This window comes from Penicillium odoratum (genome assembly GCF_028828045.1).
Source record: "Penicillium odoratum strain IBT 22623 chromosome Unknown utg000001l_segment0_segment0, whole genome shotgun sequence".
Classification (NCBI taxonomy): Eukaryota; Fungi; Ascomycota; class Eurotiomycetes; order Eurotiales; family Aspergillaceae; genus Penicillium; species Penicillium odoratum.
In genome coordinates this window covers 3,081,937-3,104,419 of record NW_026643143.1, presented here as the reverse complement: position 1 = coordinate 3,104,419, position 22,483 = coordinate 3,081,937, and the positions used below count along the sequence as shown (strand labels likewise).

The window sequence follows — 22,483 nt, the reverse complement described above, 5'->3', positions numbered from 1 at the left end:
TTGAATGTCCAAATGATGGATGTTCTTGGGGTTTACCGCTGATATTGGGATATACCCCGAAAGTCCCTCATGCCAATGTGGGACTGAAAGCAGACTTCCGTGAAATGAAAATGCTCAGCCTCGTCGCCCTTTTGGTGTGCATTATGTATGGACTCGGGGAAATTGTAATCTCTTTGAGGTCCAGCTCTCTCCTCGGGGGTGATAGGTCCAGACATCTTTCAAAGTTGGCAGGAGTCGGCCAAGTTTTCGCACTGAAGTGGTTATGGGAATCTAGGTTGCTTTGAATATTGTGGACTACGATTATATATCCTCCAAGTCCCAGTCAAGGTGGATTGATGTTGCTCGCAAGACCAATCTACTAGTAATATCCATGTATCTCGTGGACTTAAAATTCGTTAGTGATATTAATATTGAATTATTCACTCATATTTTCTGCTCGTGTCCAATGACACCTTTCATCCGACTTTTATCATTGTACTGCAATTTAGAGTACAACTTCGTTTCCCAAACAGGGATCTGAGAAAAATTCGACTTTCGGGGACTAGTAATTATACGTGTCCGGTCAAGGTGGCGACTGATTTTCTATTGACCGTGAATTCCTCAACGACCGCCGCAACTTGATACCTAACATTTTGAATGTTCGATATTCCTGTAAATCCTTAAACAGATGTTCTGGTTAGACATATTTCCACTCAAGCTTTTCACATCCTCGAAAAGTCACCAAATCCACACTTCTACACAATCCGTCAGAGAAAGGCAACAAACGGGGTCACCACCTCAACTCCTCAATCCGAGTATTTCGGTCTAAATACTTCTAGAACGATCTCAAGTGCTGTCTCTGAGATACCACATAATTACACAGATCATCCGTCATAGTCCGACACCGCACATTAATAAACAATCCATCGATTCTAGACCATGATCGAAGGCCCCATAGTCCTTGGCCAAGGCAACGATCCACTTTAAGGGTTTTCAGTCCAGAACAGTCCAAGAACCCATTTCATATGTTTGTATCGTCAAGTTACGGTCACAAAGACCGGATCAGAATTTCCTCTTGTATTTGGTCTTGTTGATTTCATTTTCGTGGGCGCAAGGGGTGATCCCGATATTTCCTTTTGCGCGGATCCGGACCGGACTAGTGAGCGCCACACGCTAGAAATACATTGGTGGTGAGTCAGGGTCCGCTGGGATCAGGTCTAGACGCCTGGGCGTTTACGTTGAGGTTTTGGTTGTGCATGTATCTTGTACTAGGAAGGGTAGGGCAGAGTACTCACTTTCATGGTTGGTCTTGCCATATTTGCGTTATACGAAGCGTGTCGGTAGCGCCCGCTTGTGTGACAATGTTTGTGAACACCAGTTCAAGATTACAAGCCAGATATAAACTGTAAGCGCCACTGATTATTAGAAGCTATTCTGGCACCGCTAAAGCTCAGATGACCTCGGGCGTTCAACATCTACGAAAGTGACTGTCATGGGACGTCTGGTGGATATACTTCGGTGCTCGTGTGATTTTTAAGTAGCTACAACGGGCCATTTGTACGAATGTACTTCATGCAGGCGATAAATCAAATTAACCCATATGGTCAAGACCCTGTTTCAGATGAGTGGAAAATTTCTGTCATGCATGGTCCCTACATATCTCGGATGACCTTCGGATGACGTGAAGGATGTAATGTATCGAATAATGTCTATTCTCCATAGCTGGATTTCAGGGTCCAGGGCTAGCACGACAATCGCGATTGGTAAATAGCCGAGAGCAGGTGCTTGAAACTTGACGTTGTAATTTATGAGTATTGAAACCGTAATTAACCGAACGGAGTCCGTTGGGCACGATCCACTCGGGAGTGTCCGCGTAAAAACCGTGGTCCGGAAAAGGGGTTGCTGTTGTTTATTTACTCAATGTTCTGCGATGCCAGGATCAATTACAGGTAGATATAAGACTAACTAGGGAATGCTGCGATCAAAATGTACTAGTAGTTACCTCGTCCTAGTCCATATCATGTCAGAATAAAAGGAAGCCAAACCCCCGCGGTCTTAGCGCTGAAAATTCCCCTCTCACCCCGGACACGGCAGGGAAATTGCGCTAACGGTATTAATTTGCCTAGGAGAGAGTGACAGTAGGCGCGTTTTCGCCTGGTATTTTTCGAACACAGTCCTGAACGATACGTCTGTATTAACGACTACACCATGGGAGTTCGGACCTGCCTTGGTCCGATATTTAATTTTGCTTTGTCTAGAAAATAATCCATCTGCATAGTTCTATCGAGGAATTGAACGCTACGTCGGCCTGACAGATTGGGTTCCATTATGAGGTGTCCTGTGGATGTGTGGATGTCCGAGGCCCTCATTGTGTGGCGAAATAACAGTAGGAACTTGCAGATCTGACAGTTCTCACGAATGAGGTCACACCAGAGCTCAGGGACCAATCTGAAGAGGTTTAGATCAGTGTCTTATGGACCCACCAACGGGCCCGCTTTTAATGAAATTGGAAGCCGATCAGCTGCAGGTTCCCAAGGGTCAGAGGCGGTGCCTGATGACACATCAAAGTTAGAGTCTATGATTGGTTAAAAGATCAAAATATTGACGGCAGAGAAAATCCAATAAATACCATACATACCATACCAGAACCAAAAAAGGGAATTGTGAGAGTCAAACAGAAGAATACTAATAAAGCGCGTACTAAACTCGTACAGTGGCTGTAACGGGAAACAGACCCCTTGACCCTGAGCAATGACCCCATTCCTTCTTTCTCCCTGAGGACTCATACTTTCCTTTCTTATTCACATTCGTTAAAACAAAGGGTCCGCTCGTTCACCCTCGACCTCGACATTCTTTGAAACCCGTCAATCGTGACCCTCCAGTATTCAACTCGACTGGTCCGATCTTCGGTCACTTCTCTCAACCGAAAGAAAGGACAATATCCATCCCACTCGACTTCGTGCTACCGGGCTATTACCCGATTCCTCTCGCTCATCGAATCATTCGTCTTCCCTTCGTCTTTTTTTGCCGATCTTGGATTACGCCTGGCTCCTTCTGTATCGACAATCTAAATAGCGGATCCCAAGGTCGCACACCAACGCGACCAAAGAACACCCGTCGAAGCGGAGAACACTATTCTAAGGACGACACTTTTAGTACACTTCCATTCTAGAAGTTCCGAAGGGTGACGCGGGCCGTTTTCTTCGTACTTCAATTTTTTTTCATCGTAACGACTGTGTCTGCGGTGTTTCATTCCCTTTACGCGACCCGATACTCCCCCTTTCCTCTCATCTCACGATGCAATTCACAATGCGGACCGCTTTGACGGTTTCAAGTCTGCTCCTTGCAACGGGGTCGCTTGCTGCGCCCTCCAAAAATCTCGTACCACGAGCAGAGGCTACTCTGGTGGGTTGCTACAGCAGCTCTGAAGGCTTATCCGATAAAACCTCCTACTTGTATCAAAGTTCAGGATGGTGCCAAGATAGATGCTCTGGGGACAACTACGCTGCTTTTGCCTTGACCGGTGGTTCGTACTGCCTGTGTGGCAATGAACTACCTCCATCATCGGATAAGGTCGATTCGAGCAATTGTGATACATCATGTAATGGTTGGCCGGAAGATATGTGTAAGTTAAGTCTCGGCAATTCGGTTGAAAACAATACTGACAACCCATAGGCGGTGGAACCAACTACTTCTCGGTGTACACGACAGGCTTAGAAACCAACGTCGAGAGTGTTTCAGCCACGACGACCGCCAGCAGCAGCAGCGGCACCAGCAGTAGCAGTAATAACAGCACCAGCAATGCGACCGCCTCCGAAACCGGCAGCGCAGGTGGCACTGCAACGACCAATTCTTCCGGACAAACCGTATACGTGACAGACACCAGCAAGAACAATGCTGCCGCTTCTGCATCGGCCCAAGCTGCGCAGCAGCAGGAGGAGCAAAGAGAGAGCAAAAGTCACAACACCGCCGCGATTGCTGCAGGTGTCGTGGTTGGTGTGGTTGGTATAGCTGCTATTGCCGGAGCTGCCTTTTTCGTCTACCGATCCCGCAGGCAAAAGGCTCAGGGATACCGCGGTGGTCGTGACTCGAGACCATCTATGTCAGACTCGCGGTTCGACGGCCAGTATATGGCACAGCGTCGACAGAGTAATGGCAGCATCGACGATGATCAAGATTTCTCTCGCCGAATCCTGCAGGTCACTAACCCTGATCGCTGAATTGCATGACCCCTTATTGTACCACCGTCACCTTGTCCCCTCACATGACCATCACCTTCCTTCGATCCCGCCCTGGTTATGAGAGCCTCTTCTCTTCCGTCGTCATATTTTGCTCGGGTTATTTAGCGGAGTTACGATATCCGAAAGGAATATGGCTCGACCCGATTCGGTGTCCATATTTTGATCCAAATGTTCAATTTGATTTTGATTTTGATTTCTTTTCTAGCGGTATCTCTAAATGCGAACGTGCTTTGGTTGAGCCGTGGACCAACACATCCCATCTCCAAGTGAAGATCACGCCAGGTGTCCATGAGAACATTCACCATGTATTCTGTACATGCGTCGGTCCGAATCATGGCGTCTCGCTGAATGGAGAAATCTGCTATCCAAAAGGCGTTGGATTTCGGCTCTATTGATGCTTGTGTTCAGAGCAGACCGTTCCTTTTTCTCTTTTTTTTGAGCCACATGATTTCTTCTGAATAGCTTCTTCTCAATCCAGCCTTTGGCTGAGTTTGATTTAGTACAAGATTATATCTTAAGCATGAACAATTATCTCTTGTCCTGGATGAACGGGAGACTAAGAGTAGGAAGATCTGTACCTAATGCAAGAATGGATATGCACAACAATGACCGAATATTAATGTAGGCTGTCTAGCCATCCACTTACTTCATATCAGTCATACTACCAGCTTCTCAGAGGTTTCGTCCTTTTACAAGAAGGCTATAGTTCGTTCCATGTTTTTCTTTCTGGAATGCGGGGATACAACGTGGCAAAGTGCCCTTCCAAGGAACAATTCGTCTCTATTTCAACATCTTTTGCTCTAAATCTCCACCGCCTCTTTCGGTTATATCAATATCTCCTCTAGCAATACCCCTCCACCTCTACCTACCTCCATCGTCTCTAATAAGACCCAAGAAGCCCCCATCATGCCCTCAAAATGCAAAGCATCATCAACCGAGCCCTCAAGAGCATCCCAACGCCCCTCAACAACAAAAACACCATCAAACCCCTTCCAACCCTACCCCGCCTCAAAAGTCTACCGCCTCATAGAACCAGGCCCAATCCTCCTAATCTTGACCAGCTCCCTCCCCCAAAACACCCACAGGCTAATGACCCTAGGTTTCCACATGATGCTCCAACATGACACCCCCGCTCTCATAAACATCTGCCTTGGACCGTGGCTACAAGCTTCTCCCTCCTCTCCGAGACAAGCTCCTGCGTCCTCGCAATCCCATCCGCCTCCCTCGCAGAATCAGTAGTTGACATCGGGAACAGCGCTGGCGATAAATTAGACAAGTGGACTCGCTTCGGGTTCGATGCTATTCCTGCTGCGAAGTTTGAGGCCCCGATTATTGGGGCCAAGGAAGTTATTGCGAATATTGAGTGTGTGTTACATGATCGGGCGGGGTTGGAGATATATGATATATGGGGTTTGAAGGCTGTTACAGTAATATGGACAAACGTATAAGTTCACTAAAGAGGTTAGATTTATATCACGAAAACATATTTATCTGCTCACCCAGTCAAATAGGATGGCTCATTTCAAAAATGTGAAAATCCACATAAAGGCCCGATAGGGCGTTAAGAGCTTCACTCATGAAGAGGCGATGAGGATTGCCAGCGAAGACCCCGATTGTATTATTCGCGGTATGTCTGAGGCCCTTGAAAGAAAGAGATTCCCCTCGTGGGATGTCTTTATTTAAGTCATAGACCCCTCTCAGGCTGAGAATTACCAGTGGAATATCTTCGACATGACCAAGGTGTGGCTACATGTGGACTTTCCGTTAAGGAAGACCGGCAAGATAACCTTAGACCGTGACGTGAGCTTTCTAGATCTAGTATTATGCCTTGTAACGCCGCAACTAAATGAATTCAGCTTAGTAACTACTTCGGCAATATTGAACAAGCGGCATTTTCCCTTTCGAATATGGTCTGGGCTTTATAGCTTCCACCGATGCTAGTAAGCTACTCACTAACCCTATTCGTTAAGACCTAGGCACTCACAAACTTCTGAACCAGTACTCTTAGCCTGCCTATTCGCATAACCAGATGCAGCACGCTACCGACTTAGTGTCAACAATCAGTAACTGCCTACCAATGCAGCCAAGATTCTAGTGCACTACCCCTTCCAGAGAGACGGAAAGATGAGGTTTGACGTCAATTATAGCGGCGACCCGAACTATCTTCTCTCTAACTAAACGATTTCTACCAAGAGCTAAAAGGCGGCAGTCTCCAGTCGTTGAGCCTAAACATAGAGCACGAATAATGGATTGGCGAAGTTACAGATTTTACCAGCTGTATCACAGACGATGTTATCACACTAATAAGTCTAGTACACCGACACAGCAAAGGCATGGAGCGTGTATGTAAAACTATCACTACTCTCCTGGCTAAAAATATGTTCGAAACTAGACCCATTTACGGACCACAAGGGCCGCAGTGGGTAGCGACAGATAGTATCGATGGCGCCCGTTCCGTTCAAGGTGTCTGGGGCAGTACCCTCTTCCACCCACTGGATCAAAGTCTGTAGGGTAGTCTGTGGCCAAGGTCCATCGGGTTGAAAATCATTCAGTGCGCAGTGTGCTGCACCAGGAATCAAGAAGAGACGATAGCTTTCGTCCAGAGCGTCGGTGGGCTGGTTATAGCTCATGCCTGGATACATGATCTGCCGGACCGAGTCCCAGTATCCGAGTGACGAGGCCGTGGGTATGGAATTGTTCTGTTCATCATGAAAATAAAATAATCGTTCTCGCCATCGCCCTCCATTTCTGCGGCGACTCAGACATCAAGTTTGGAATGATCCACATCAGCCCTCATTAACATTTCCTTATGAACCAAGCAACTAGGATTTAGAATGAAATTTTCTTTGATTTGTCCTATTTGTTGGATCTCCGATTCGAGTCGCGCCTCCGCGGTCCGGGTCCAAAAATACTAGAACGGCCCCGCGGTTCCAAGGTCTAGCACCAAGAACCGCGGTTCTCAACGTTCCATTACGAGGCCTACTGGAAGGCACAGATAGTGCAAAATGTAACAACTGAATTTCTCATAGAGCTGTTTAGCATTACGGCATGCCAGTACCCCGGAAACGAATTCTCGATGGAGCCTATGATCACATTCATGCGTCAATCTATGACGATACTCCATTTTGATCCCCTTCCTAGCTCTTCTCTCCTACTCTGTAGCTTGAAAATGCTGATTACATTCAGTAAAAGCATGAAGATGCACTAGGCATGAGTAGTAAAGCTGAATTTAAGGAGTTGCCAGAAGAATAGGCATGAAACCCAATGCCACAATGCTAAACCAATGCATCATACCCCCCATCCCCTTGTATGATGGCATTCTGCACAACCAAAACTTAAAGGAATACCGTTCCACACCCCTATGTTCTCAACATCATGAGGAGTCGCCTGCCTCGCTGCCAATTTCGCCTGGTTGGCGTCAAACCAAACACCACCCACGGGACTATGCATTTGTTGATCAGACGCGCGGGCAAAGACCACAGAGTTCATACGATCGCGCTCGTGCCTTGTAATGTCATGGTTGTAATTGTTCATGAATCCTTTTCGCTGCGCCCACTGGCTACCGCCGTCACCATTCTCGGCGGGGAAAATCTCGAGAATCCGCACAATTGGCGACAGTGTGAGTAAGGAACTGATCCTTGTCCTCGATCACTTCCTCAGGTGACATTGTATAGCGAATATATGAGACGAGCAATTGCATGCAATGATGTGTGGCAATTAAAGTCGGCGTGTTGGTGAAGGGGGAGGAATCGAAGAATCCATGTCTACAATTCGTGGTGCATCGACTGACGCATTTCTTGTGAAATGGGGGCAAGAAGATGCCCGGCCTCATAATCCCGGTAGAGCATGCTTCTATGCTCACGTCTAACAAATTTGCACGAGTCTAGAAAGTACAACAGATAGTACCTGGGAAGGATATTAGTAATTCATCCTAGCAAGAAGACTTTTTCCTTATTGCTCACATGAGTGGTGCGAGATAGAACCGTATGTTAGGCTTTTCTTAGTAAAGGCCTGTCTTTCGCTCTTCTTTACAGGATATGAGGACCTCTCGAAGGTAGGCTCGGTTTGTATGAATCAGTCCATCATCCGATCTGCAAGGTAGTAGCAAAGCCTCGAGCACAGCTTTTGTCTGCGACGCAAGCTGGAAAGATATTTGAAGGTATAGACGTATTCATCCTTTACGTTTCTGTTTGGTGGGAAAAGGTCAGACAATAGAATCACATCATCTTGAGGGTCTTCTATGTAGACCCGCTCGCTAACAATAGGGGATGGAAGGGTGCCATGGCGAAGCTCATAGAAATATCACCGAGCAATTTCGAGCTCATGCAAATTAACGAGGTCGTAGAATGCTCTGCAGACGAGCTTCAACGGTAGAAAGTCCGACATTTTGCAGCAGGCGAATATTTTGATTTTGATCACGACCGGAAGGCCCGACAGGGAATTCGATGATCGTTCGGGCTATTTGAAAGTAAAAACGAAAGGGTCAGCAATAGATCTCATGCGTCGGAGTGGCAAAACGGGAACCCTAGCGCTGGATGATGATCCAGGTCACATCTGGATCTTTCCTTGGCTCGCACTTTCCTTTTGTGATAGATAGCGGCTCGAAAGTTCTGCACTGAAAGCATAATTCTGGCAAGGCCGGTCATCTTTAAGCCCTGGACAATATGAAATGACCAGCTTCGGTGAGGTCACGCTTCACTGAAGAGCTTACTACTGCAATAGAGATCTAGGGCAATAGTAGGTTTAAGGATACTTAGGTAAACTAGCTGGGAGTTATAGTAGATATTGTTCAGACGTCCCAGAACCTATAGGCGTCTATAATGATAATAATATATATTAGTGACTGATTATAGATATAATAATCTATTCTCACTTGTTTAATTTTAAATGCCCCAATACTAAGTGGGACAGTGGAGGTAGAGAAAATTAGTAAATCTACGGTGTGAAAAGAGTTTGGATTTACTTTCAAATCACATACGGCTGACCTATTGTGGTGTATTAATCCGGTTTTTCGGGCCACACTTGGGTTTGTCCGGGCCTATTTAGGGAGCGGTAGTCTGGCATGGCCAGGCCACACTTAACCAAGCCTAAGTAGGGAGGATGTCCGTAGTTGAGTTGAACACTTGGGAGTGGGCCAGGCCACACTTGGCCCTTCACATGACCTAGGACTGCGGCCTAGCCCACTTCCAAGTGTTCATGCCAGACTACTTCGGATTTTTATCGCGCTAAGAAAACCCTTCACCCTGAGTTAAAGGGTTCAATTAAGGGTCCAGCCGTTCCTTGTATTTTCCTACCGTATCTAGTACCCAAATCTACATCAATAACAATATGTTGATTATTTTCCAATTTTCAACCGGATTTCGCCTTTTAGTCACTTCAACGTTTCCTTACTCCTGCTAAGCAATGCCAATATTCATTTTGTCTCATAGGAGTGGGGCGGTTTGAAATTTTGACACTAACTAAGGGCAGTTTGTACTAGACTCGGAAAAGCTCCCTTTTACGCTAAAATTATAGGGCCCTGGTTTGAACCTAAGAATAGTTAGTGCACTAAATTATTAGGCCGAACAGCCCCTTATTACATAGCAACAATCGTGTGGTACGGACCGGCCGGTGAGGTTTTGGCTATCCGATATCAAGTCAAGAACAGACCTTGGATAACTTCTATAGGATGTTACCTAGATTAGATCGCATGAAATAAGCTAAGTTACGCCTGAGCGTATATTTTGCTAATCAAAGATCCACTTTTACGCCGATACACGCCTACTTACCACGTGGAAGATAAAGCATATACATAGGCAATAATAGCCGGGTACTAGCGCTTGTCAGGAGTAGAGAATATTTATACCTGCCTAATTATCTATAGCTTAACTCCGTTGCCGCGTAGACTGGAAGTGGCATTCACTATGGGGCGATATGATCCTGAATGAAATTTCTGCTATGAATCTAGTGATTCGTCGCGAGGATGCTTTCCAAGAGGCTGAAAACTTCGCTTAACGAGCCTTCTAAGGTTCATGGCATCGGTAATTGAAAGTGCATGCATGCCGTTCTTCTGATTGATGGCTGAAGTCTCTCCCGAGTTAATTTTATATACTTGTACACTACCACTCGAATGTACCGGGTACTTTATGGAACTCGACAAGTGGGTTTCACGGCGCATGCACATAAGTCCCACTCCTCTACTTAGCCATTGGGATGGCACGGAAGCTTGCATCAAGACCCACTACGACACCGCCTTCACCGCCCATATAGATACATGGTAGCTGAAAATTTTGGGGCGTTGTTAAAGAAGATCTTTGCTTTATAGTCATAGCCGGTCTACGAGAATCAACGCTGGCTTGATTAATCGTGTGAATAGTAACATTTTGCTTAGCTCGCCTGAATGACTTCGAGAAATAAAACTTGGCGTCCGGCCAAAAGCCAGGGGGAAGCTAAGCGATATCTATTTCGGCCCCGCCCCGAGAGGTGATGATCTTCAATTATCTCCGGGCGTGCGCTTTTGCTAGTTCCTATGATCTTAGCATTGTTACGGTTATCCCATTATCGAGCCTGAAAATTTGATCCTCATCCTAAAGTCTGATATATGAAGCTTTAAAATTTATTTTCTTTTTACTATAGCATAAAACAGTTCAAAACGTCTGGAGGTCTTGAACTCGAATCTCGCTATGATACACACCAATACAAAAGCAAAGACTCAGATAGTCTATCAATGTATTCTGAATACTTGGGTACTATCTAGGTAATCGAGTGGACCTTCTACGTGGCCTTCCACCTAGTCTTCTTCTTAGCGTACCTACCTATACCTAGGCAAGGCTATCTACGCAATCCTTGATGAGGGTCAGAAGGGTGGTTGATAACTGTCTCTTTATTCACTCCAAAGACCGTGTCTATGGATATATGGTTATAGAAAGCAATTTTCAAACGGTTCACCTTGAGCGCAAAACTTAGATTGGACATCGACAAATAGCCCTGGAGACTCGGCATTCACTTGCTCGGAATAAGTCAATTGACTCGGCCGGGTGGTTCCGTGGATGGGACAGCCTGGCATTAGGCCCGAAGTGATTGTGTCGGTTCGCACGATATCCGTCCACTCTAGTACTGTGGGAAGCGACAATGAAGAAGGTAATCGATTGGTTGGACTAAGTAGACTACTGTGGAGAGGGTCTATATCTATACCATTCTTGGCATAATACACTAGATATCCCGAGTTGATCCGGTCTACCATACAAAACATAGAATGCGTTTAGGAGGGCTGCTGATTTAGCCTGGCTTAATGGTAAATTACCACTCCCCAGATTGATAGGGCTTATTCGCACGAATAAAATCTGAATATAACCTAGATTTGCCTTTATCCCTTTCGGGGCCCTAGATAGGACAAGATGCCGAGTCACCTGAATCTCAGAATCCAGTGGTTCAGGCCCTCAATCAACACCATTTACTCAAATGTTGTGCAGCGGATTAAGTAGTTCAGGTGTATCAATTTTCTCAAACTCCTTTCACGCCGCGTAACAGCTTTACAAAGTTAAGGATTTTGATGTGGAGATTCCAGCGCCGCAAAAATGCTAGAACAAGCGATACAAGAGTAACTTCATCTGGATGAGCTAGGTCTTAGCGCTTAGGGTTAATGGTAAAAGCCCCTAACCAAGCGACTATAAAAACCCATAAGAACCCCCTTGACAACTTCCACTCAAGCAGGAAAACTCAGCAACGACCACCAGCAAAGACCACCAAAATCCCTAAAACTCTCCCCGGACGTCTCACGAGTTGTCAAGAGGGCCATGAAAATCTACGCAGGTTTACTTATGGCGAATGCCATAGGCTTATCTCTGGGAACTGATGTATCCCTTAATGAACGTTCGTGTTCTTATACCGAATACAGCACCAGCTGTTACACTGCCGGTACCGATGGCAATCGAGTCATAAGCGAAGAACAGTTCAACTTTATGGTTGTGGAAATGGAGTCTGCCGCCGTGGACACAGGATACACTGGCATCTGCTACACTGCAGAGAATATGGGATGTGGCGATGAAAACCAATATACCTGTACTACTCGAGCCATTGTCTATTCAGAGACCAGTACAGAGTTAGGAACCTGTGCGTTGGATCACATTGCCACGGCGTATAAGAATTTATATTCCGAATGCGGCGCTGCAGGAGGTGTTCGAAGTGTCCTTGTAGCCGGCGAGGGTGGAAACGTGGTTGATTATACTCTATACGCGACAACGGACACAGTTGATGCTTGCCCAAGCAGCTATCTTCGGACTGCGATCACCTGCGATGACGACTGTTACGATGACGATTTGATCATCTAGGTATGATTGGAATTGTTTTCACGTGATCTATCGCTTTACTGATACTCCCTGCCTCATGGTTTGAAGGCTATATACGATGGTTCCGACATATGAGATACTCCAATGCCTGTCTCACCATCTGTTACAACTGTCCGCCTTTGGTCCTAATGGTGCAACCACAATCGATACAACAAATATCCTCCCGGTGTGATTCTCGCTTTCGCTCAACTGCCCAGAATCCCTATTTTGAAATATGGATGAAGAACCATCTATCTCAACATGGGTGGTTAGTTTTGCTCTGATTCCGCAGAATCAGGTCAACCCCGCTTTGCCCTTTACGTTTGTTTCTTTCTTTGAGTTTCGTGTGAGTATTGGTTTCTGTTAGACCAATTACCTGGTAATATCGTCTTTGCTTATTCTAGCTGGACAGTTGAAACATACCTAAGAGTCAGATAGAAGCCCTATTTTTCTGTGAGCACGAGTTAGTCATTAGACTAAACGGAACAAGCAACTTCTTCATTTCACTTCTTTTCACCTTCTTCAATTTTTCTCACTTTCGCTAGTAAGAAGTACCTCGATTGATTAGATCAAGTGCTCGCGCTTCTCCATCCACATTGTGAGGGATCAGTAGATCAAAATTCGAGAACCAGAAAATGGTTCCGTAACTCGGATTTGAGGCATTCATGATAATCGAATGATCAGGGTCTCGGCTCTGAGGCACATTCTGCCAGATATTAGCTACTAGACCCTGAAACCAGATTTATGTCCACACTCTTCGAATCCAATTTCCAAACCTAATTTAAAAAACGCTAGCCCATAGATGCCCTTGTTCCTAGAACAGAAACTGCGTTCTACATAACGCGGGTGGGACCTTGTCTTTTATAAACCACAGGAAATTGCTACACCACACCACCCCTATTCTCTTCTCTAAGCAACAGGCTTCTTCTATAAATGACTCTTGACCGACACCCTACACTAGGCTTACAATATGGCCCCGAGACTTGTCCCCTCAAAGCTGCATCTTACCCGTGATATGATAAAGGGCTAGTCGCTAGCCACGACTCAAATGGCAGAAGAGGCCGAATGCAGTAAGGTCACGATCATAAATATTCGCAGAAACTTGCGGTAGTTTGACAGCGTCTACCCAACCCCCAACTCGTATCGGTCGGCAACCAACCGTAACACCTTTAATAGTGGACGCGCTATACGATCACCTGGCGGAAGAACCGGATCTATACCTTAATGAGATGGCTGTCTTACTCTAGGAGGATTGTCACACGATAATCACAGCCTCTAGCATCAGAAGAGCCGTTGTCGCCAAATGCTGGTCTAAAGAGGTGGCCCGATAGCACACCAAAGAGCGTAATGCGGATTTGCGGGAACTTTACCTCCATAATTTGTCGGATTTTCAGTCGTGTCATCTAGTTCATGTGGATGAATCGGTATATGATAAGCGGGCCGGGTTTAGGCGCATAGGCTAGTCACCGTTTAGCGTGGCCCCTTTATAGATATCGCAGCTCCATCGCGACTAGCGACATCAGATACAGGCCTAGTGCGGCTTCTCTCTAAGCGTGATTAACTCTAATACTCTTCTCGATCTCCTTTTCCGACCTCATCCGGGCCACTTACTTCTCTTCGGCTGTGACCTCCTCGTCATCTTCCTCTTCACATTCAAACCGCCGATTCGCTCTTGAAGCTAGAGACCTCCCCGCACCAAGTCCTAACCTCCCGAGCGGTTCCTGCTCCCCAGATGTGTCGCCAACCCACCCAGGAATCTCTTCCAGGGACTTGATCGTGTTTTTGTTCTGACCAACAGTCAAAGGCAGCTTTTCGGTAATAGCGGCCCCGATTCTCATCATGGCAAACGAATCAAGCTGTGCAGTCCAACGAGGTGACCAAGCGGCGTAGATGGCAAGCGGGATGAGCATCAAAATGTACAATCCAAGGAGGATAGAAACAAAGATCATGCCACCTACAGATATAACAGGAATTTGTGTATCCGCGCCGAGATCGAAATTCACCGTCAATGACTTTTCTGCTGGGCTAACGCTATTCTGCATCCAGGCTTTGTTTGCCAAAAACGCGGTAGCGTCAAAGGCATTTCTGACGCGTTCTTGGTCGTAGTTGAAATTGGAGATCCACTGGGCGACTTCCGTGTTGACATCAGTGCCGTTCACGCCTCCATCTGTATTGCTGATGCAGTAATTGATGCCGTTAGTACTGTCGTCCTCGCCGCTGGTCCCGGCGAGAAGGATAGCTAGGGGAGCTAGATCGACACAAGACCCTGCGTATGCGGGGACCTGCTCCACAGGCACATTGAAATCAATGACGGAAGCATAAGCTTGGGGATGTGCCTGAAGACTATGAATAAAAGACGAGTCACCGAATAACGCCATAGCTATTGTCAGTAGGGGACCTTTGTTGGCAACTACTTCAAGCGGCAGAGTTGAATCAATCGCAGTGTTGAGATCGCGTCGCTTATCTCCAATCTTGTGCTCCTCACTGTATTCAATGTGTGATTAGCTTGCTTGAAAGCAAGAAGACAAAGTGAGAACTAAGAGACTTACTCGCCGTTGATCGTCTCTGGTTCACAATGTTCTCCACAGAGTCCATTGGGATCCTTTTCCAGCAAGGGCCCAGCAATTTCGCCATTCATATAGTTCGGTAACTCAAAATAACCAGCAGTTGTGCCGAGCGTCACTTTATAGAAAGTATTATTTTGCTGGTCCTTGTTCAGTTTGTCCACGTCATATTGAATCAATGTCACATTCAAGTAAAGCTCTTCGGTGAAGTCTTGGCGGTCCCGGGTCGATTTCCATGGCGACGTGGTGAGGTCCCGAGGCATACACGCCTGCACTCCCCAGGTATACACGAGGCCGTTAGGGTCGGTAGTAACGTTCGTATAGTCGACATAGAAGGCACCATCAATCTTGTCGCATCCGGTGGGGAACTCAGTTTGGGCAATCTTGTCATACTGAGCACTCGAATTGAATCGAGGGATAAATTGTTGATAAAGTCCAGTGTTATAGTCACTCGGGAGCTCCGCCAGAAATGGCTCCGTTAGTTGAGACATATCTGCCAAAGTATTACCGCCGTAGCTACAGGACTGTGGTAATTTCTCGGAGCCATACTTTAACACGCAAGTGACATTGGCGCCCTGCCAGAGCTGGGACTGGACCTCTGAAATCGTCGTTGAAGTTAAAGCGCTGCGTGTTATGGCCACAACAAGGTTCGAATCATCATCAGCGTCACCTTTAAACTGATCTGGGATATCCAGTTGACCATTAATCCAGGAAGGGTAAGTTGGTATCTTGATAGTGCGAGTGGAGAGAAACATTTGCTGTAGCGGCGATATCACCGAACCAAGAAAATTCAGAAATATAGCCAGCAAAAGAAATGAACTTCCAAACCGTTTCCATCCATCGGTTGCGAAGAATGGAAGAATTCTGGCGTAGGTTGCGAGATCGGCCCAGCCTTTATCTGCCAGTGTCATCACTTGCCGGACTGTGATACCTTTGTGGGCTCTTCGTTGAATGAAAACGACTGCTGCGCTGGAGCAGACTGCGGAGGTCAGTGGAATGGTCAAAACGCTGACAACCGACTGGATAATTCGAGCAGCGCGATACCATTGTTCATTGCGACCGAAAAGAGGATTTTTGAACTTCCTGTCAGGCTCTGCCCAGTTGCTGTTATCAAGGGCACGCAGGTCGTAATGTTTGGTGGTGATGGGACGAAATGATAGATAACAGTTCACCACCCATGCGAAGATCGCCAAGCCAATGTACAAAAACACGATGAATAGGATATACCCGGAGCGATGCAGTCTTGCCGATGGGGGAGCTAAAAGTGTTGGTTTTTGTGGCTCTCGGTCACCCTCATCTGGATTCCGTGTGGTATCAGTCCCACATTTGTCATTCTCGGATATTTCGTCTTGAATTGGGCTAACTATAGTGTAGGAGTGTTTTGATACTCGAGAAAGAGATCCCAACGAGACGGAATCTGTTCTTGGCGCCATGGTTCTGATAGGAGTTGCGGATCTCAGGTCGGAGAGAATTCCCAATGGATGTTCTTTTTCTTCTTTCCTTCTAATTAGCCTACCCTGGAGGCGGCTGTCCTTTAAACGCGAAGATGGGGGCCGAAACTTTATTCAATAAGGATCTTCGCGCTTGTGCCGCGATTCATGTGACTTTGAACAGTCTTCACCAATGAGAAGCTACGTAAATGACTTTGGGCGTGATTGGAAACCTAATGACATATCGTAATAGTTGGATTCGTATCACTGCCCTGAGTTCATGCTTATATTGGCTTAATGTGTCAATCTGGCCCATTAAATGGCGGATGTTCGCTTTGGTAAGCATGTCGCAGTCACACCAAGCCAATCACTGACTCAGTACGTCTTAGCCGCCCAGATACCAGAATACTACTCGTTAGTCTCTTCTGATGTTTTGAAGATATTATAAGAATCCCCGTATCGGTCGTAAGTAACGCTGTGTTTGGGTGGGCTAGAGATTGGGCCGCCCAAGTCGGGGCTATAGCGAGATCTTTACATACACAAGGTGGTACGATCTAAAATCTGAGATGAATTGGGAGTTTTCATCACGAAGGTCGAATTAAGCTCCCTAGCCTTGACTCGGGCAGTTTTTTTTTTTAACCTGAGTTTTGATGCAAGAGCGCGACTGGTGCTGGACTTTATACGCTTGCTGCAGCCAGCTGTCTACACCACTCGATAGCGATCTAATTAATATCGGTATTATCAAATTCTTTAATTAGATAAAGCTAAGGAGGATTGTTGACTAAAACGACAGTAGCAGTGTCGTTAACTATCATTCGACGGTTACGGGCAACTTTCCTTCGCAGAACCTTTATACGCTTCTTCTCTGAGAAAAGTTGCCAAATGGCACTTAGGACTAACGCGAGGTCATTCTCTGTGTCCTCTGCCACCTCCCGGTCATTAATTATCGCTTGCCACTCAAAATGATAGTTGAATTAGGTAAGGGGGGCCCCGGTCGTATATTCTTCGTTCTTCCCATTCAGACAACCGGAGCAGCCCAAGCGCACTAGATTGTGATTCATTGTTTAGCACAGACGGGGAAGGACTATAGTGAGACCGCGTTGCGTAGGGACTAAGTCTAGGACTTGGAGCGTATTGCGAGTCGTTTCCCCATAATCCGGGCGCGCCGGGCTAAGAGAATGATATATCTTAAACTAGGCTCTGTGTCATCTCTTTACAACAGTCCTTGAAAAGTCCATTTCAGCTTCCCAGGAGTACCAGCTTTCAATCGATAACGGCAACGAATGAAAATCGTAGTGAGTAACAGAAGCCATAGGAAGGAAAGGCATCTTTGCCTACTAGGGCTTGTTAGCTACGTAGCCACTGCAGCCTTCTATCAGATGTCAAGAAGGTGTAAGCAAAGACTGCGTACAAAGAGACGATCAAGACGTACAGCAAGGGAATTGAATGAAGGGGATCTTCCCCGGTTGTTAGCATTGCCCCTTTGTTTGTTCTCTTTGCATAAAATATTCTATCATATTTCACAGAGAATTACGGCATTACAACAATGACTCATCTGAGGAATACAAAACAGTTTAACGGGAATTCCATGCGAATAGCTAGAATTAGAATAGGGTAGTTCAAACTAGGGTTCGGGGCTTAAAGTCTAAGAGTGTAATGGTAAGATCTGATTTCGAATACTACTGCAGGGCTTGGGTCGGTGAAGGATTTGGGAATGATGACCCTGTTGTTGGGGGGGATATGAGGATGTTTCATCATCCACGAGACGGGACTTTCGTTGTTGATGGGAAGATGTTGAATGTTGGATTTAGGAGTAGGATGGTTTAGTGGAGGGAGCTCCAGGATTGAGGGTTGAGGTTGGTTCTATCCATGCATTATGGGCCGGGTTTCAATGTTGAAGGTAGAATGTAGGTAATATAAGTGCTTTTACATTGAAGTCTTGAAATCACATATTTCTATACAAATATGGAGTTGGTAGTACCTGATATATATACTTAACCTTGGAATGTAAATATGCATATAGTATGTACGTAAAACACACGATATACACAATGAAGCTGTTTCCTTTCCTAAGTATGTATGTTTCTGATGTCGTTCTATAGATCTACTATGCCCTATGTCAGCATGTGCTGGCTGGATGTAGGGCATATTGTTGGTGTCCCTGGGTCATATCATGTGACCTGAGCAGCGCTGGCATCCCGTTTAGGACTAGCTTAGTTTTGGGTCTGGGGGCATATCCTCTAGATCTTCTGCTCCTTCTCTCTTTTCTCCCCCCATACCCAATATCACATACGTTTTGTGTGAAGCTGTCAGCCTACATATTGTAGTCATCTTCCATCTTCCCCGCTTGGGGCCTATTGGCGCCAAGACATATGTACACGAATATAAATGTATACATGTTGGGAAAATACTCCATCCACAAACGCCACATCTAGACATTTCTTAACAAACATAACATCCACTACGTATATCCTCTTTCGTCGTCATTTTCAGTATGTACCTTATTGCCCATAAATTCAATTAATATCCCAAGTCCAATTGAATTTAGAGTCTACACCAAACCGAACCCAAAGAAGTATTAAACGCTGCAATCCATGGATGCACTGCACCTAACCGCCAAACTACGGGACGCCCAGCACAAGAAGTTGAAAGTGGGAAGATATAAACCAATGCAAACTCACCGGCGCTACAACGCCCAAACAAACGCATCAAATATCCAACAACTCGGCCCTGCAGATGGTGGCTTCAGCCATCAAGACCAATCTATCCAACTCGACATTTGCCTCAATTAGATCCAACCCAAATCCTTCAACGCATGATATAAAATAACACCCATCCAAGATACAAGCGCAATTGTACTGAAGCCCAAATCAAATCCCGAATCCCTGAGCGAGGGGAGGGGAAAACGCCTCTGAGGTCATAGTCGAATAATTGAGACAATTGGAGAATTGGTCGACAAGTCCAGCGGCCCAACTTCACCCGACCAACAAGTTTGTGATGATCGCCATAACCAGCGGCAGAAAAGAAAACTAAATCCGAGCGCCGACTGTCTCCTTTTGGTGGGGACGATCGCAGGAATCAATCGAGTCCAAACCCGAATGACAGCTAATCGGCATCTGGAAGAACTCTGTCTACTTGTTTTGTCTTTATTCAATTTCCTTTAATTTTTATTGATACTAAACGTAATGGGATCGTGAGAATGTATACCAAGCCTAAAGGATTTTTCGGAGAATTTCCTAATTTCCAAGCGTAACTGACAGGTGTGGATGTTTCACCATTTTCTACAGAGTGCAATCGCAATGTCGATCCATCAGTCGATTTCGTGACCGAGCCAGAATCAGATCAATCAGATCAACACAGATCGTCGCTTTGGTTGCCACCGGTTCCAACTCCGCCGATGTGAAGCCGAAAGACAACTCAGAAGCACACAGGTTGCATATCCCACAAAAGGAAAGCCGCAACGACCAGGAGAATAAAGGGAGTTAAACACAGCCCTGCACACCGCAACTCCACCTACCATCTAGACTAGACTAAAATGAAGCTCGATTTTTAGTTCAGCCCACCAACCAGAACCCAGAACCCAGAAAACGGCGCTGGCAGGGATTGAGTAGAAACCAACACCAACAGATAGCAGCCTCCTGTGGATCCCTTAATTTATTTTCCTTGTTGCGTTGTCAATGGATCGCATCCGCGGGGCTTGCGGGGGAAAAAAGTACAGTACATCGGTCCCCACACCGAATACTCCTATGGACACGTATTGTGGCGAATGAGCGATGCTTGTTGAGCCAACAGCGGCTGTAGAGCGAGTCGGTGGAATATGATGTCATTGTGCATCCTGTGCTGTGCTAGCGGGGTCGTTGGGGGTTTCTATAGGTTGGATCACGGATGGACGCAGGAGGCTTGCAGTTGAGGTGCTTTTGCGCTCTGATGAGGCGGCCTGATGGGGGATGTGATTCGTGGAGGGGAAATGTTGGTTCCGTTGGTTTTGTTGATTTGTTGATTCGACAATGGGTATTGAGTTGGTAGGTTAGGCGTTCTGCTCGGGGGGAGGATTCTTGATTCTTTGCAGAGAGGTTAATTCTTTAGTGTTGGCTGGATTCAGCGCTTGGTTTGTTATTTCCAAATTTGGATGTCTTAGTTTAGATTTGGGAAACTTTGTTAATATATGCGAAGTTAAGTGTTCGGCCGACCGGTACATAGGTCACTTGAGGGACCTTGCTGAATTGGATTGAGAGCGGAGCTAAGCCTCCAGTGCTAATAGTATCAAGCAGAGATTTCTAAAAATTACTGGAGTTCGGAGTAGATCCACATTTGAATCTATAAAGAAACCTGAAGTGTTGACATTCATACTTCTAAAGCCGAAGGGTTACACCCTAAATAAACATAGCATCGATAAGACAACAGTCTACGCAGTTGACGATAATCTTCAGCCCCGATGGTCCAGACGTCACCATGTGGCAGTGGCAAAAGGTTAAACATGAAACACGATATTTGCTCAATCCCCAGATTTTAACTCCGCCCAAGAATAGTAACTGAGTATGCAATGTACTATGTACCAATATTCCTGAAACACGCGATCAACGGTGGCTGCAGCATGGCGTTCGTTTCGGAGTTTGGTCTTCGCGTGGTTTGTGCATCAGCCTCTTATCACAGATGGTGGGGAAGATAATTGTCACCAGTGAGAGATAAAAATACATTGATCAGCGCCCGCATCAAGCCCACGTGTGTAAGCAAAAGGTGAAACAAGAGAATTGATCTAGATGTGGTTAGTTCGAAGGATTGCATTGCTTTGCAGTAGTGTCAATGGAATCCACCATCGGATTTTAATGAATTATTTGAATCCTGCACTTGGACTGATTGGGATATTATGGTCAATTAGCATGACATTATATTACTCCGTTTATTATTTCCTTTTATATCATTTCATTTTATTCTTTTACTTTCCCTCCTGGGATTCCTGGTCCTTCAACACATGGTCTACAGGGTTCCCATTCCTTCATCCACATGACCACAAGGGGAGAGGAAGATCGTAATTAGTCAAAATCCTGCCGCTCTCTCCCATGTCTTTTTTACCAATCAGCCATCGGCTACTACTTTACTTAAGTCCCGGAAATGACTGTTCTTCAGGCCCAATGCAACGCTGTAAGGCACTATTGATTCGGGTCTGAATCCTTTACTCGCACTCTACTTACCCTTCTCTTCCCCTATTACTCGCATGAAGATTATTTTAGTCATTTGTCTAATCAGGATGTATTGCACGGATTTAGCCGTCGAGGGATTAGCATGTCTATGTCATCGAATCCTTCGATGGAAGCCCTCAAGTCCTGTCACATCTCGAGCTCCGATTTATCTTAATTTCGTAAACGTAAGAGCCCTACTACTCCTTGAAGATTGTCTCTGTATTCATTTGATCTGCTTTTGTGATTGGTACATCAAAATGTGACGTTAGTGACCAACACTTCGGGCCACCTCAGAGTGGATATTCCACACCATATCCATAAACGGCAATCGATATTACAGAGTTACTCCGTGTCAGAATGAAAGAGATCCACTAGCCATGTGTTTTTCCTGCTCATGTAGTAAGCACAAAACCACATGGCATGATCACCACGACCTCGATCTCTGAAACGTCCTATGCTCTGCACCTGCAGATAGGTACCTGTACCTTGTAGGTACTGGTATGTCACTCCAAGCTGAAACAAGTACTGTCAGCGTGGCACAGATTACAACTTATGCCACTATACTGAAGAATAAGCCTATACGCCCCAAACAAACATTTTCATTTAAATCTATACTTACGGGTACACATACAATCACGCTGCGCACTATAGCTACCCACAGTAAAAATCCCATCTAGTCTAAATCGAGATATCACACTTTGCCTTATCAGTCAAAAAAATGAAAAGCCAACCAATAAAATATATCCATCCAAGCTCCGATATCATTTGTCAATCTTCGAGAAG

At 45.8% G+C, this 22,483-nt stretch overlaps 6 protein-coding genes across 6 annotated transcripts; 2 read left to right on the top strand and 4 right to left on the bottom strand.

The window, feature by feature from the left end:
• Positions 1-3,288: 3,288 nt before the first annotated feature.
• On the top strand, positions 3,289-4,199 carry N7520_001179 (uncharacterized protein; the record flags this gene model as incomplete). The annotated part of the gene is made up of 2 exons (XM_057135114.1): positions 3,289-3,604; positions 3,655-4,199. 2 exons carry the CDS (start codon positions 3,289-3,291, stop codon positions 4,197-4,199), a joined length of 861 nt encoding a protein of 286 aa, XP_057001050.1.
• Positions 4,200-6,529: 2,330 nt separating this feature from the next.
• N7520_001178 (uncharacterized protein) lies at positions 6,530-6,862 on the bottom strand (the record flags this gene model as incomplete). Its single annotated transcript, XM_057135113.1, has 1 exon — positions 6,530-6,862. One exon carries the CDS (start codon positions 6,860-6,862, stop codon positions 6,530-6,532), a length of 333 nt encoding a protein of 110 aa, XP_057001049.1.
• Positions 6,863-7,508: 646 nt separating this feature from the next.
• N7520_001177 (uncharacterized protein) lies at positions 7,509-8,052 on the bottom strand (the record flags this gene model as incomplete). Its single annotated transcript, XM_057135112.1, has 2 exons — positions 7,509-7,851; positions 7,886-8,052. 2 exons carry the CDS (start codon positions 8,050-8,052, stop codon positions 7,509-7,511), a joined length of 510 nt encoding a protein of 169 aa, XP_057001048.1.
• Positions 8,053-8,550: 498 nt separating this feature from the next.
• On the bottom strand, positions 8,551-8,866 carry N7520_001176 (uncharacterized protein; the record flags this gene model as incomplete). The annotated part of the gene is made up of 2 exons (XM_057135111.1): positions 8,551-8,678; positions 8,773-8,866. The coding sequence occupies 2 exons, from the start codon at positions 8,864-8,866 to the stop codon at positions 8,551-8,553; spliced, it is 222 nt and encodes a 73-aa protein (XP_057001047.1).
• Positions 8,867-12,019: 3,153 nt separating this feature from the next.
• N7520_001175 (uncharacterized protein) lies at positions 12,020-12,529 on the top strand (the record flags this gene model as incomplete). Its single annotated transcript, XM_057135110.1, has 1 exon — positions 12,020-12,529. One exon carries the CDS (start codon positions 12,020-12,022, stop codon positions 12,527-12,529), a length of 510 nt encoding a protein of 169 aa, XP_057001046.1.
• A 1,604-nt stretch (positions 12,530-14,133) lies between these two features.
• N7520_001174 (uncharacterized protein) lies at positions 14,134-16,523 on the bottom strand (the record flags this gene model as incomplete). Its single annotated transcript, XM_057135109.1, has 2 exons — positions 14,134-15,010; positions 15,076-16,523. The coding sequence occupies 2 exons, from the start codon at positions 16,521-16,523 to the stop codon at positions 14,134-14,136; spliced, it is 2,325 nt and encodes a 774-aa protein (XP_057001045.1).
• Positions 16,524-22,483: the final 5,960 nt, after the last annotated feature.